This window comes from Megalobrama amblycephala, linkage group LG21 (assembly GCF_018812025.1).
Source record: "Megalobrama amblycephala isolate DHTTF-2021 linkage group LG21, ASM1881202v1, whole genome shotgun sequence".
NCBI classification, from domain to species: domain Eukaryota; kingdom Metazoa; phylum Chordata; class Actinopteri; order Cypriniformes; family Xenocyprididae; genus Megalobrama; species Megalobrama amblycephala.
In genome coordinates this window covers 21004025-21017905 of record NC_063064.1, presented here as the reverse complement: position 1 = coordinate 21017905, position 13881 = coordinate 21004025, and the positions used below count along the sequence as shown (strand labels likewise).

The window sequence follows — 13881 nt, the reverse complement described above, 5'->3', positions numbered from 1 at the left end:
TACCTTTTGTCGTCATAACAGGAAAAACCTACGCAGAGTCGTCAAATGTTTACGCAATGCATTTTCATGGGATGTTATTTATCCACGTTTTCTCTAGCGCTGCATTCCAAATTGATGTAAGCGAGACTCTGAAGAATGGACGCTACCAAACCACGCGAACTAAAGGTGCTGCTTCGCACGTAGATTCTCGTTCATGGTTCCGACAATAGAAATACCATTTTAAAGAAATTCGTAGTGCAGCAAAGTCAATATAACACGTCTGAAAAAGTGCGAGACCCGTGTTTTTATCCAATGAGTTTTACGACAGCACTTTTATGGGAACTTAAAACCATACCCCCCATGTCACAATGGTACGTACCTCACCCCTCCAGAAACTTTTTCACAGCGCTGACTGAACTAGTGATCGGATGTCCGACTCATTTTCGAGAATCGGTTCTTTCGAACAACTCATTTTAAAGAACCGGTTCGAAACTATTCAGCGATTCTAAAACTTTTGAATAATTGCAGTTTATTACTTTTTAAGGCAAAAATACATTTGTAACAAGTGTGTTTATTGTAAATAAGTGTGTTTATTGTTTGTTGCAACCACGACAAAGTAACTTGTCCCCATCATTTAAATCCTTACGATCTTACGAATCGGACATGCCCGAAAGAGGTTTAGGTTCAGTGGTCAGTTGAACTGTTGACTCGTGAACGAATTGTTCAGACCGGTTTAGTAAACCGGATCAAAAAAGAGAATCGTTCACGAATCGAACATCGTTAGACTAAAATATGCGGACAGCGTGATAGATCATGTTATAATAATGGCTTAAATCGTTTGGGAACGACACGTAGGCACTGTATAGGATAGGAAATGGGGGCTTTTGAAATTTCTGCAAAATGAGCTGTTGAGTTGCATGCAGTCGTCGAATCTTTTGAAAAGCAGAGAGGTTGAATGTAATGTCCCATTATGGGACTGCAGGGTGCTGGTGCCTTTTATTAACATATGAAAGGTTTCACCTTGAAAAGGAGACTGTCTCACAGTAAATGCTCCTGCGCCAGGCACAAAAAGAGAGAAGGGTTCACTAGGTGATTTGACGAAGCCTATTTGAACGTAGAATAACTTTCCACTGCAGTATCGTTTTCTTATTTCATAAGGTAACAAGTAAAGATCCGAATACCGAAAAGTGTCATTAGGAATTGTTAATCTAGGGTTGTTCTTATGGTGTACAAAAGTATCTCGTTCCATGTTTCGCACGTTTCAAACTTTACCATCAGTTAGGTTTTGAGACCGTAAATGTGTTAATGCTTTAGCGTTCTCATTTGTATATCAAACATAGACTGGACCAGCGTGCAACCTGTCAATAACAGCACTAGTGTACATCTGTGAAAATGCCCTCCCGTCTTTTTGAAACAAACAGGAAAAAAATGACATTTCCGTCATTCATGAATGGAAAATGAAAGTTTTGGACTGCGACAGTTCACTGTATATCTCAGGGTTAAAAATACCTTTACCTGTTGTTTAAAACAACGTAACCTGGGTTGCCCGTTAAGTTATACTACTAATACCACGTAATAATGCAGTCGCATGATAATAGGATCAATAATTATCAATAATTGATAAACACATGCCATTAGTAAAAGCACACAACGTGCTGCTGAAGACCAACCACAAGATGTCAGCAGCTAGCTGTGTTTCTTCTTAAGCTTCAGCGTTTTTGTTTACAAAAAAGACATGATAATAAAAGAAATATAATCTAATTTAAAAATCCACCACCATGATGTTTTCGCTTAGAAAAGTATAGACAGAAGACATAACATTGTTTTACTAACTTTACTAAGTAATATTGTTTACATCTAACATTGTAGGCCTAAATGAGGCGATTAATGCAGTATAAATTACAGAAAAGAACGTTTAAAATTACTGTAGGTCTTTTTGAGGTCCCCCATGATGTTTCCTCTAAGAAGAAAAAAGAACCATTTACTTTGCAGGTAACTGAACTTATTTATTAAGATAGTTAATTTAATCTCTGACTCCAGTCAAAGCATGCAGTAAACATTCTACTGTGATGATTCACACATTAGCCACCCAGATTCTGCAAAGCATGTGAAAGGGACATCAGTACAGTAGACTTTAAACTTATATGCTCCCATATTGTGTGAGTGTGTGTGTATATATATTATAAACTGATGTGTCTTTTTTTGTCTCTTGTAGAAAAATTATTATAAGCTTATCAGTACTACTGAATTGTTTTGCCAGCACCTTACTACAAGAGAGTTAATTGGAGGTTAAATCACTTAAACCTTCTAAAAACTGTGTTGAAAATGTGTTTCCTGAGAGGATAAATAATAGTCAATCTCACATGCTTTGCTGTTGAGATACACAGTTTCTGTGGACAACATTAATGCCTTTGTCTAGAAATGAGCCACAAAGCATCATGTGACCGAAGTGGTGCAAAAAAAGTGGCTCTACAACTTATCATATTTTCTTCTTCTTTTCTGTGATCTTATCTTGGTGACTTTTAGGCTTTTTGCAGTTTTCCCAAATATTATATACAAAGATACAAAGTAAACAAACACAAACTGAGTATGAAACATGTTGTAAAGTTGAAACATTTAATGTAATACTTCATTTTCATAGCATCTATGTAATTAAGTGATACTGGTTGCATAAAAATACGTACAATATAAATAAATAAAATAGATAACAGTTAAATATATATATTTCAATAACAGAAACAGTGAGACTGCTTTTTGTTAAAAAAGTTCTTATCTCATACTGTATGTCAACCTTTCAGTTTTACTAACGCTCACATTCCCTTTGTTGTGTCTTCCTATTTGTGGACCAAGATACAAAGTGTCAAAGAGGATTCATACCGAGAGTAGGTTATCGCAGCACTAACTGCAAAGCAGGGGAAAGCCATTCATGAGAATGTTTGTGAAATAACATTCTCACCAGGGTTCTTATGTCAGCTTAAACTGTGGTCGGTAAGGGCAGCTGTAAAATGTGAAGCTATAAGTGAAGCGTAGGTCATAACCCATTTTTAGTATAAGAACATTTTCTTAGAAAAAAAACATGTGGCATTTTTGTGCCGAGGAAAGGTGGTAGCTGTTTATGTTGAGTGGAACATAAAAGTAAGTAAAGTCAATGAAACCAGGTCAGTTAATTAATATATTTAGTTGAACTGAAGCTGGGCAACATATTTACATGAGCATCTATTTGTGCCAATGGATTATTTGTTTTGAAAATTTAAGAAAATAATAAAAGGCCTAAAAATTATATCATTTTTGACATTATTTTATTATGATTTTTTATGCTGATGGAATGTACAGCTTTAGTGGTAATGGGAACATTTCAGTAACCTCAAATCCGATGATTTATTACAAAACTAGGTGGCATACCTAAAAATCAATGAACCATTGAACTTTCAGAAACATCCCACTCATTTGCTGAAATGAATCAGTAAGACTGGCACTTATTTGTGTAACTGACTTGTTAAATCTTTGTCAGTTAAGTAAAATGTATATATATGTGGAAGCCTACGCACGGCAACAGAAAAGCTTTTGCGCATCTGGTAGCTTTTCTTTGACTGTTTGTCACTGGGGTTTTTTTGTGCCAGTGGTTTTTCATACCATTTCGCACGTTCTTGTCAGGTTCAGAACATCAGCAGTGTTCCTTAATTTTTCAGAGACAAAAGTTGTGACCCTATTTTGCCTCCTGAGCGGTACATGCGAGAACCATTTTGTGTCAAAACTTGCTGTGTGATTCATTTCAAAGAGGAACTGCAATGCCACACTACCAAGTGTGAACCATTGAACTCTCAAATCTCACAGTTGCCCACTCAGTTTCTCATGAGAAAATTTCTCCATAAAAAAATGAAACCTGTGTGCTATAGACCATCCTCATTTGTTCAATGATTGTAGTGATCATGACTGATCAGTGCCATGGTTTTGAAGTAGGACGCTAAATCATAAATGGCTCAGAAGAACGGTAGGCAAAGGCTTATCTAAAATCTGTTTTTCTTCATATTTGGATTTAGGAGTTTACATATACAGTGTTTCAAGTGTTTTGTTTATGCTACAATATTCTTTAGAAAACCGAATGAGACTGATTATTGTAAGAAAGTTTATTAATTGCCATACATACACAAGTAAATATATAAAAACATTTATTTTAACTTTGTATCTAGAAATAGCATAAGCATAACAAAAAAAAAATCACAATGTTCACAATAGCCACTAAATGGCTATGTAATTAACACATACTGTAAATTAATAATGCTTTCTAGATTACTGTGAAAAATGTGTCCATATATGCTTACATTGCTTTCGATTTGCTTGAATTGATCTTGTACATTAAGTAATATGTTTACCAATGCATAATTTATTTTTATGACATAAATTAAATATAGAAATGTATAGAACATTACTCAAAATTTGTATTACTTAGAAAACATAGTACACAAGTAAATATAAAAAAGAAACCAGTTATATTAAAGTTGTATCTAATAGTATAACAAAACAATTTCTGAGCATGTACAATTGTCACTAACTGTCAAAATGTGTACATAAATGCATTGTTTGCAATTTATTTAAAGGAATTTATTTTAATGAATCTTGTACACTGAGTAATATGTTCACCAATATATAAACCATTTTAAATTTAGAAAATTAAATATAAAAATGTATAATAATGCTCAGTATGATTAATTGATATTTTAGCAAATGCTTAAAACTACAGATTTTAAGTACATGTCAGATTCACTTGATAGTTTCACTGATAAAGAAAGAGCGCGTTGTGAAAACAGCAGATTTCACTCCTTCTGAGTAAGTGAGAAAAGCCGCCCGCGGGTCGATGTATTACCAGAGTAAGTGTCAGAAGTGCCGTTTGAGAAAGAAGAGGAGATGTAGTTCTGGTGTACGTCTCCTTGACCCAGGCATCCCAGACACATGACCAAGGCTCTGCGCCTGAAATACTGATCCAGAAAAAAGTAGATGGCTGGATTTACACAACTGTTGAGAAATGCCAGGCAGCAGGACAGCGTGAGTCCACTAACTATGATCGAGCTCATGTGCCTGCTAAGATCTCCTGTGCTCATCAGCGAGATGACCTGGATGGTCTTGAACAAATTGAAAGGAAGCCAGGAGATCAGAAAAGCCGCAATTATGGCGAACACGATCTTGAGAGAATGTCGTCGTCTGGCTTCTGCACGTGAGTTTGTGGCAATATGACAGTGACGCCGCAGGTTAACCAAAATCGAACCATAACAGAGGCCTAGAATCAGTACGGGGAGCAGGAAGGTTAGAAATATAGTCAGGAGATTCATTCCTTGGACAAAAGAGGATTTTGAATCCTCCGAACACGACATTTCGTCTGTCAACCGACGGTACACCAATGATGGAATTCCAAGGAAGAAAGAAATGATCCACACCATGCTACAGGTGATATGCACACACTTGCTGCTCCGTAGAAACTGAGAGTCCATGAGGCGCACGACAGCCAAGTACCGGTCCACGCTCATGCAGGTGAGGAAGAAAATGTTGGAAAAGCGGTTGACCGCAATGATGAAGCTGCTGATCTTGCACAGGATCTCACCGAAGGGCCACTCATCGTAACGTGCCGAAAGCGCCCACAATGGCAACGTGAGAACAAACACAAGGTCGGCTAATGCCAAGTTCAGCACGAAGGTGTCCACAAGACGTCCATTTTTCTGACGCCGTTTGCCGATGACCGCAATGACAAACAGGTTCCCTAAGAAGCCAATGAAGAACATGATGAAGTACAGCACAGGAATGTAGACGTTGGACATAGGCAGCGATATCAGATCGGTTGGGCTGTAGTAGTCAGCATATTCATCTGTGGAGTTCAATGGAAAATCAAGATCGTCGTAATTGCTTGTGGAGTTCATTGCAACATCAGCGAGTGCCATCTCTGTACTGCTTGCCATCTGTGCACAAGTGATGGGCACAGCAGAGAAAACCTAACACGTCACATGCTTAGAAACCACAAACTGCAATAACATGCTCTCTCTCTCTATTTCCTTTAAAACGTTTAAATTTATCACTAAGAGGTGCATTTTCGCAAACATACAGTTCTGAAATGTGAATCACTGATATTTTTAGTTTTTAACTCTATCATGTCAATATAAAAAATTAGTTAGAGGGACTTGATTTACTGCTTATTGGGTCATCACCAGTGTATTTGCTTTGTAAACTCTTTGAAAATAACTGACTGAGAATCTAACATAATTGTATATATAATGTTAAAGCAGTTTTCTCACGTGCAATTACTTCCTCTAAGCAAGACTAAGAGAAAAAGCACCATGCAAGCAGTATATATAAAAAAAAGAAGTGAGAAAAAAACTACCAGTTGGTTGGTGAGATTCATTTTTATAAATCAACAGTGCCTCAAACGGATAAAAAGGGTGTGAAAGGTGCAGAGCTTATTTGAGAAGTTTACTGAGCTGTTGTGGTTTCCTGGTGTTTACAGGGGTACCACATATTTTACACATTTTTTTTTTTTTGGACTTGAGACAGGTTAAAGTTCAAAATATACTTTTATAGCCTACAGTCACAAGTAAAGTAGGAATAGTTCAAATGAAGGTGTGATCACATTAGCAAAATTTCACAGGCAAACCAAGGTTGATTGTATATTGTCAATATTGCAGTGATGTATGAAGCACAATTCAAACTTTCATTTTTGCATTTTTGTTAGTCATGCATTGACCAACAGATATCTGCTGGTTTGAATCACTTCCAGCATCAGAGCGCGTTTTCACACCTCACAACCGATTGTTTTGTGTCTTAGGACATCAATGTGTCGTCACGAGCGCAGGGTTTAATTTGGATTTGTCTGTGCGTGTTTTTTTTACTCTTATAGATGGTGTTCCCATTGACACGCATTATACGACTGACAGACCGCAACGGTTGGAGTTAAAAATCATAATTTGTGTTCTACTGAAGAAATAAAGTCACCTACATCCTGGAGGCCCTGAGGATAAGCAGATAAACATCAAATTTTCATTTTTGGGTGAACTATATCCCTTTAACATTATAAAGGGACGAGAATACTTTTTGCTTTTTGTGCGCCAAAAATAACAAAATAGCAACTTTATTCCACAATATCTAGTGATGGCCGATTTCAGAACACTGCTTCATGAAGCTTCGAAGCTTTACGGATCATTTGTTTCGAATCAGTGGTTTAGAGCGTCAAAATCACATGATTTCAGTAAATGAGGCTTTGTTATGTCATAAGTGTTTTGAAACTTCAATAGTTCACGTGACTTTAGTAGTTTGATACACGCTCCGAACCACTGATTCGAAAAAAAAAGATTCGTAAAGCTTCGAAGCTTCATGAAGCAGTTTTGAAATTGCCCATCACTAGATATTGTTGATTAAAGTCGCTATTTTGTTATTTTTGCCACACAAAAAATATTCTCGTCACTTTATAATATTAAAGTTGAGCCACTGTAGTCACATGTACTGTTTTAAATATGTCTTTAGTAGCTTCTGGGCATTGAAAAAGGGAGTGTTACTGCTGGCGATGCAGACCTCACTGAGTCATCGGATTTTATCAAAAATATCTTAATTTGTGGACCGAAAATGAAAGAAGGTCTTACGGGTGTGGAACGACATGAGGGTGAGTAATAAATGACAAAATTTAAATTTTTGGGTGAACTGACCCTTTAAAGGGATAGTTCACGCAAAAATAAAAATTCTGTCATTTACTCACCTTCATGTTGTTCCAAACCTGTATGAGTTTCTTTCTTCTGTTGTACACAAAAGAAGATATTTTGAAGAATGTTGGTAACCAAAGAGTAGATGGGCCCCACTGACTTCCATAGTATTTTTTTTTCCTACTATGGAAGTCAAAGGGTACCGTCAACTGTCTGGTAATGGCAAAATTTTCATTTCTGTGTAGATTATCCCTTTAAGGCAGGTAAATGAACAGCAACGCAAAAACAAAGAAGTGTGATCATTTCACAACTAATCTTATACCTTTTTATCAGTATAAGAAAATCTGAGGTGAACTCCAGTGATTCAGCTGTGTACTGCTAAAATTCTTGCATATGTAATTTTTGATAAAAGTCTCCTTTTAAAATTTTTGAGGTTATATTTTACTCATAATGTCTGTTTGGATGCTTACACCTGTTGTATTTTTTTTTCCAGATTGTTTTTGCAAGGACTAGCTTTTGATGTGGTTTCTGTAGTACCTTGTAGTGTTTATCACGCACTGGGTTTCGAGGCGGTTACATAGTGGTTAGAGATGATGGCGGTAACCTGGTGGGACGAAGATTTCCTGTGCTGATCATTGTGCAAGTCAGCAGAGAGACTGTCTCCTCTGCCAAAATTACGTGAAGACACTTTAAGGATAAATTAAATTAACAATAAAATTAAATTTATAAATTATAGAAATAGAAATTTTTATTCATGATAAAATATAAAACCACTGTTTGCTACTGCATATTTGTAAAAATTCTATATGCAGACAACATGGCGATGCACTTGATGAAGTTAAAAGGAATAGTTTTGTCAACAATATGTAAGCTGTTCATTAAACAACAAAAAGAATTAAGATTTAAGAAGAATTAAGAATTATTGATTATTTCTACCTTTCATTGATGTTTCTGTTGACTATATTCAGTTTTCGAGGTGTTCTATAAAATATGAAACAGATGATAAAATAATCATGATATCATTATAAAATAAATATTTTAAAACCAATGTTAATTTATGTTAATTTATAATTAATAATAGACGTTTGATTAGGCCTGTCTTAGGTTTCAAATATGGGTTGTTATTCTCTAATAATTCAATGGCAAGATACAAAGTTAGTGCAAACTTCAAAACATAATAACTATTTGACTATCAAATCTCATCACTTTATATTTATCAGCTTTAAAATAACAATAAATGACAATTCTGCAAAACAGATGGTGTATAAAGATGCTTTTGAATACTTTACCATTGTTTTTTTTTGTTGTTGTTGTTTTTTTGATGACCTTTACACAGATATTTGAATTATTTCAAGATTGAGGGACTCCGTGGTGCACTGAAGGTTACGTTTGCATTTAGATGGTAATCGTTTTGTAAAATCTGACATCTTTCCAGCACTGGAAACTTCATGACCTATTTTTGATGCACAGATGCATAATTTTTATGCTGTCTATACAAACCTTTCTGCATTAAAGACCCCCTGTGGTGAAAATCAAGTTGTTGTTTATATGTCTATGTGGTGTTTTTAATATGCTTTAAGACAAACCATGTGCAAATTCATAAGTCAGCACCATTGCTGAGTATTTTATGTTTGAAACTGCAGTAAATCAAAAACCCGCGGTTTGAAATCGTGGGTGTTTGTGACGTCACAGACTACATTGTAACCAATCACAACAACGTGCCCGCAGGCTTTAGCATATCATTAACTATGAGCGCTCTGAAGCAGGAAAGTCTCGAGAGAAGCCAGGTTATCCCGGTAAATTTTCTGTTGATATGAAAAATTGTGTAGATTTTTCAATATAGCGAGTCTATTACAAATGTTATGATGAACTATATGCCTTTCTCCACTGATGTTCTGAGTTGTTCAAAGCGTTTGTAAGGATACTGAATGTTAGAAGGCAGCTGTCTGACTCTGAGATGAAGAACAGGAACGGTGTGTAACATTAGCAACACATTATTAGCTGTTTGATAACGTAGTCAAGAAAAAGGCTATTTATATTAATTCATATTAATTAATGACAGAACCGCCGCAAGGGCTGTACCAAGTGTGCATGCGCATAGGAGCTCGCGACAAAGTAAAGTGACAGCTGACTTGAAGTAAAGCCAATAAAGTTCATGTCCTTCGAAATATTTTAATACTATAAAACATAGCTAAAACAATATTGCTCTGTGCGTGTGACCGTGATTCATGTGCATATTCAGTCAGTGTGGAATCGCACGTCAAGTTCTGAGAGAGCTATTCAGTCCATTATAAATTCTGATTTTGGCCGCCTCTGGAATGGATCAAACCATACATATTAGCCTACCTGATAAGTTCAAGTAAATATGCTGGAAATCCGCGCTCATTCAAGGTTGTGCATTTATTTCATGTAGCCTATATCCACAACACAAACAACAAATTGCTCGTCACTATAGCAACCGTATACTCTCCGAGTTGGCGTGAGTGAGTGGAGGCGGGGCTAATTTGCATATTCATTGATCCATGTATATTAAATGAGGCAAGGGTGTAGAGTTACATTCAAGCTATTTTAAGGCATGAAGAATTTTTTTTTTCAATTGAAATTTCTTTAAAATATGTCATTTTGGTGATCAAAGATGAGTTTTAAGGGATAAAATAATTGACTACAGAGGGACTTTAAGTAGAGAGAGCAAAATTAAATTATGTAAATAAAATAAAATAAAATAAAAACTTCCTTTAATACACTAGCATACTAGACTTGTTTTCACATCTCCGACTCCTTGCACAATATTATGTTATGATCTCAAAACACTTTTACTAAAGTCCATGATTATAAACAAATAACGTTACATTTTGGACGTTGCATCGTTTTTCGAATGTAACAAGCTTGCTCGGTAGCTCAACTGGTACGGAAATGTAGGCCTACTTAGGATACTGAAGCCTTGGGTACGAATCCCGTGAAACATGATTCACGATAAACAAGCTCAAAGATGAGAGATCAAAAATAAGCTAAAACATCATGCTTATGGTCGGGTTTTGTGACATTTGCTTTTGTTAACACTATCGGGTAGGTTTACGTGTAATGTTGATGGTATGTTAATTTAAAATTTAATGTAGCATTACACCTTTAGCGCCACTCACCTGACATTTCAAATCAGAACTACGGCGATACGTACAAAACCAACGTAGGCCTAATACAAAACGTACCATATTTACGTTCATCTGTTTCAGAAAAAACTGAACACGCTTTTAGTGCCACTCAGTGAACATTTCACATTGAAACTGCCACGAAACGTACATGGTTTTTGTTTTGCACGTTTTCCCACAGTTAGCCTACGTGACAGAGGTGTTGAGCTATAAAGTATTAGCGAATGAGAATGTCATCATATTATACTATATCATAGAGGCTTAACATGTTGAACTACTTTCATCTTGCCCTTTGGACCTCTACTATGTAGACTTTGTACTGGGGAAAAGGGTAGACTTATCTATCCAGAGCCTTGATGTTTCAGTGTAGCGAGCAGGTCACTGGGGGAATCTGAAGATCTTTGACCAAGCCACGGTTACATTTCCTCGGGCGATCAGATATAGAATTATACCAGGTAATGAGCACAGAGAGCACAGGGAGTTGCCTATTCTCAGAGCACAGGATAGGAAGTGCAGAAAATACCGGCTGACCATAACAAAGACACAATCATTTTCAGACTAATCTGTTTTTCTGTGATGATGAGCTGTTTCTGCATAATCTGATGTGACTCTCAGAAGAGAGGTTCAGTGAAATTGTAAATGTGTAGGCACAATCTAATGCGAGGCAAGTCATAGCACACATGGTTTAAACACATGCATGACGAAACTTGTATTTACTATGCCATATCAGTTAGTTACAATGTAGTTAATTAATATTACACTGTAATTAAAAGTATAATTACACTGTAACAATGACACCTTAAAATAAAGTGTAACCGTTAATAATTGTATTTTATTAACAAAATATTATTGTCTTGAATATATAGTTAACATTTTAAGCTCTCGTTTGGTCATGTTACAAATAAGGGGCATGTTGTCACAGTCCACTTCTATACTTTCGGGGTAAACAAAGAAAAAGTATAAACAAAAAATGAAACTAGGCCACATATTTACAGGAGGTGTGAAATTAATGTATTGAAACCCAAGTGGATTTACACAAACTGAGAAAATAAAAAAATTGTTGTGCCCCGCTACACTGATTGCCATTTGAACAAAATGCAGTTAACACGCAAAAGCAAGACTTGATGTAATGAACTACAGAAAACAGGAAATAGACATGCATAGTAGTATAGAAAGTAGAGTGTTGTAGAAACAAGTAATACTGAACTCTGGTGGTGACATTGGACATTACATTTGGCATTTTTTCATACATTTCATGAGGATCCAGTTTGTTAAATGATGGACTGGCTAATTTGTTTTTTTGTTTTTTAACTTTATTTGGCAAATGGATTAAGAAGAGCAAATGTTTTGATTGCAATTCAATGTTTTTATTTCAAAACCAATGCATATTATTTCATTTTTACAAATATCTAGATTTTAAAACATGAACCAAAACTTTAAATATGACCATTTAATTTTAGTTCAGTTTTAGTTTATTTTGCATTACTACTTCAGTTTAAACTAAACAAAAATGTTTCCTTAGCAACTAGTTCAAACAGAATAAGTAGAAGTTTTTATATTTTATTTTAGTTCAGTTAATGTTATATTTCAAGTAATGAAAATGTTTTTTTTTTTTTTTTTTAATAGTTTGTTTTAGTTAAAGATAACAACCGTTTGACAGTGCTCTTAGTACCCATATGCAAAAAAATTCACCAACCAAATCTTGACGGTTAATTCTAGAAGGCCACATAACCTCCACTAACACAGGAAAACAAGGCTTCTGGTTTTTAAAATTACTGCCACAAGTGGTAACCATGGGCAGATCAGGACTTTGAAGTCTGCCAGTGCACCCAATGAGGCTACTGCATTAATATAAATATTTTCCTTAATCAGGCCTTCGGGCTCAGAAAATCAGCTGACTTTGTACCTGTGTGTGATTAATAAGCACTCATGCAGATACTATCTGTTAGTGTCAAACTTCTGAGCAGAATGTGCCAACAACATTGTGACTTTTTATTAAATAATTGTCTACTGTATGTGTGTACTCAGTATCTTTTGTATTCAATTCAGATAACTTCAAAACTGTTTAAGGGACACTTATCATACCATGTTTAGGTGAACAGGTTTTATGCATATGTTAAGATGTTTTGTTTGCTTATATTTGAAAAGAGAGATAATTTAAAACCATTTAATATTAAAATATTAAAATTAAAGGATTAGTCCACATTTAAGTAAACTTTTCCTGATAATTTACTCACCCCCATGTCATCCAAGATGTTCATGTCTTTCTTTCTTCAGTCGAAAAGAAATTAAAGTTTTTGATGAAAACATTCCAGGATTATTCTCCTTATAGTAGACTTCAATGGGCACCAAAGAGTTGAAGGTCAAAATTAGTTTCATGGCAGCTTCAAATTGTTCAACATGATCCCAGATGAGAAATAAGGGTCTTATCTAGTGAAACCATCGCTCATTTTCTGAAAAAAATTGAAAATTATATAAGTTTTAACCAGTACTTGAACTAGCTTGAACTAGCTCTCTTCTTTTCTCCTCTATTAGAATTCCAGCAGTATAGACGCTGCTATACTATAGTATAGTATAGTAATACTGCCCTCCACAGGCCAGAGTTTGAACTAATTTTTATATGCAATATGCTAGTTCAATAGTATATAACAATTAGTTCAAACTTTGGCCTGTGGAGGGCAGTATTACGCTTAGCAGCATCTACACTGCTGGAATTCAAATAGAGAAGAAGAAGAAGAAGAGAGCTAGTTCAAGATGAGCGTTTATGGTTAAAAATTATATAATTTTCAACAATTTGAACAATTTGAAGCTGCAGTGAAACTAATTTTGACCTTCAACTCTTTGGTGCCCATTGAAGTCTACTATAAGGAGAATAATCCTGGAATGTTTTCATCAAAAACTTTAATTTCTTTTTGACTGAAGAAAGAAAGACATGGACATCTTGGATGACATGGGGGTGAGTAAATTATTAGGAAAAGTTTATTTAAAAGTGGACTAATCCTTTAATATCTCATTCAGGTCTTTCTAGTCCTCCTAGCTCATGTGGAAAGTGATGCCACACTTGATCCCTCTCCAGACTG

At 35.5% G+C, this 13881-nt stretch overlaps 2 protein-coding genes across 3 annotated transcripts in view; both read right to left on the bottom strand.

Annotated features, from left to right (window-relative positions):
- inavab (innate immunity activator b) overlaps positions 1-13881 on the bottom strand; it is a 56608-nt gene that overhangs the window by 21197 nt on the left and 21530 nt on the right. The window contains exon 1 of one of the 2 annotated variants that reach the window (XM_048171750.1): positions 4-239. The exons of the other annotated variant lie outside the window; for it this stretch is intronic. The gene's annotated coding sequence lies outside the window, so the exon portion shown is untranslated. Of the gene's footprint in view, positions 1-3; positions 240-13881 lie in introns of those variants that run through there. 2 annotated transcript variants of the gene reach the window in all.
- gpr25 (G protein-coupled receptor 25) lies at positions 4075-6130 on the bottom strand. Its single transcript, XM_048171758.1, has one exon. It carries the CDS (start codon positions 5925-5927, stop codon positions 4794-4796), a length of 1134 nt encoding a protein of 377 aa, XP_048027715.1. The 5' UTR covers positions 5928-6130; the 3' UTR covers positions 4075-4793.

Coding starts and splice junctions, on each gene's coding strand:
- gpr25 (XM_048171758.1), bottom strand. CDS start 5,927: ATGGCAAGCAGTACAGAGATGGCACTCGCTGATGTTGCAATGAACTCC.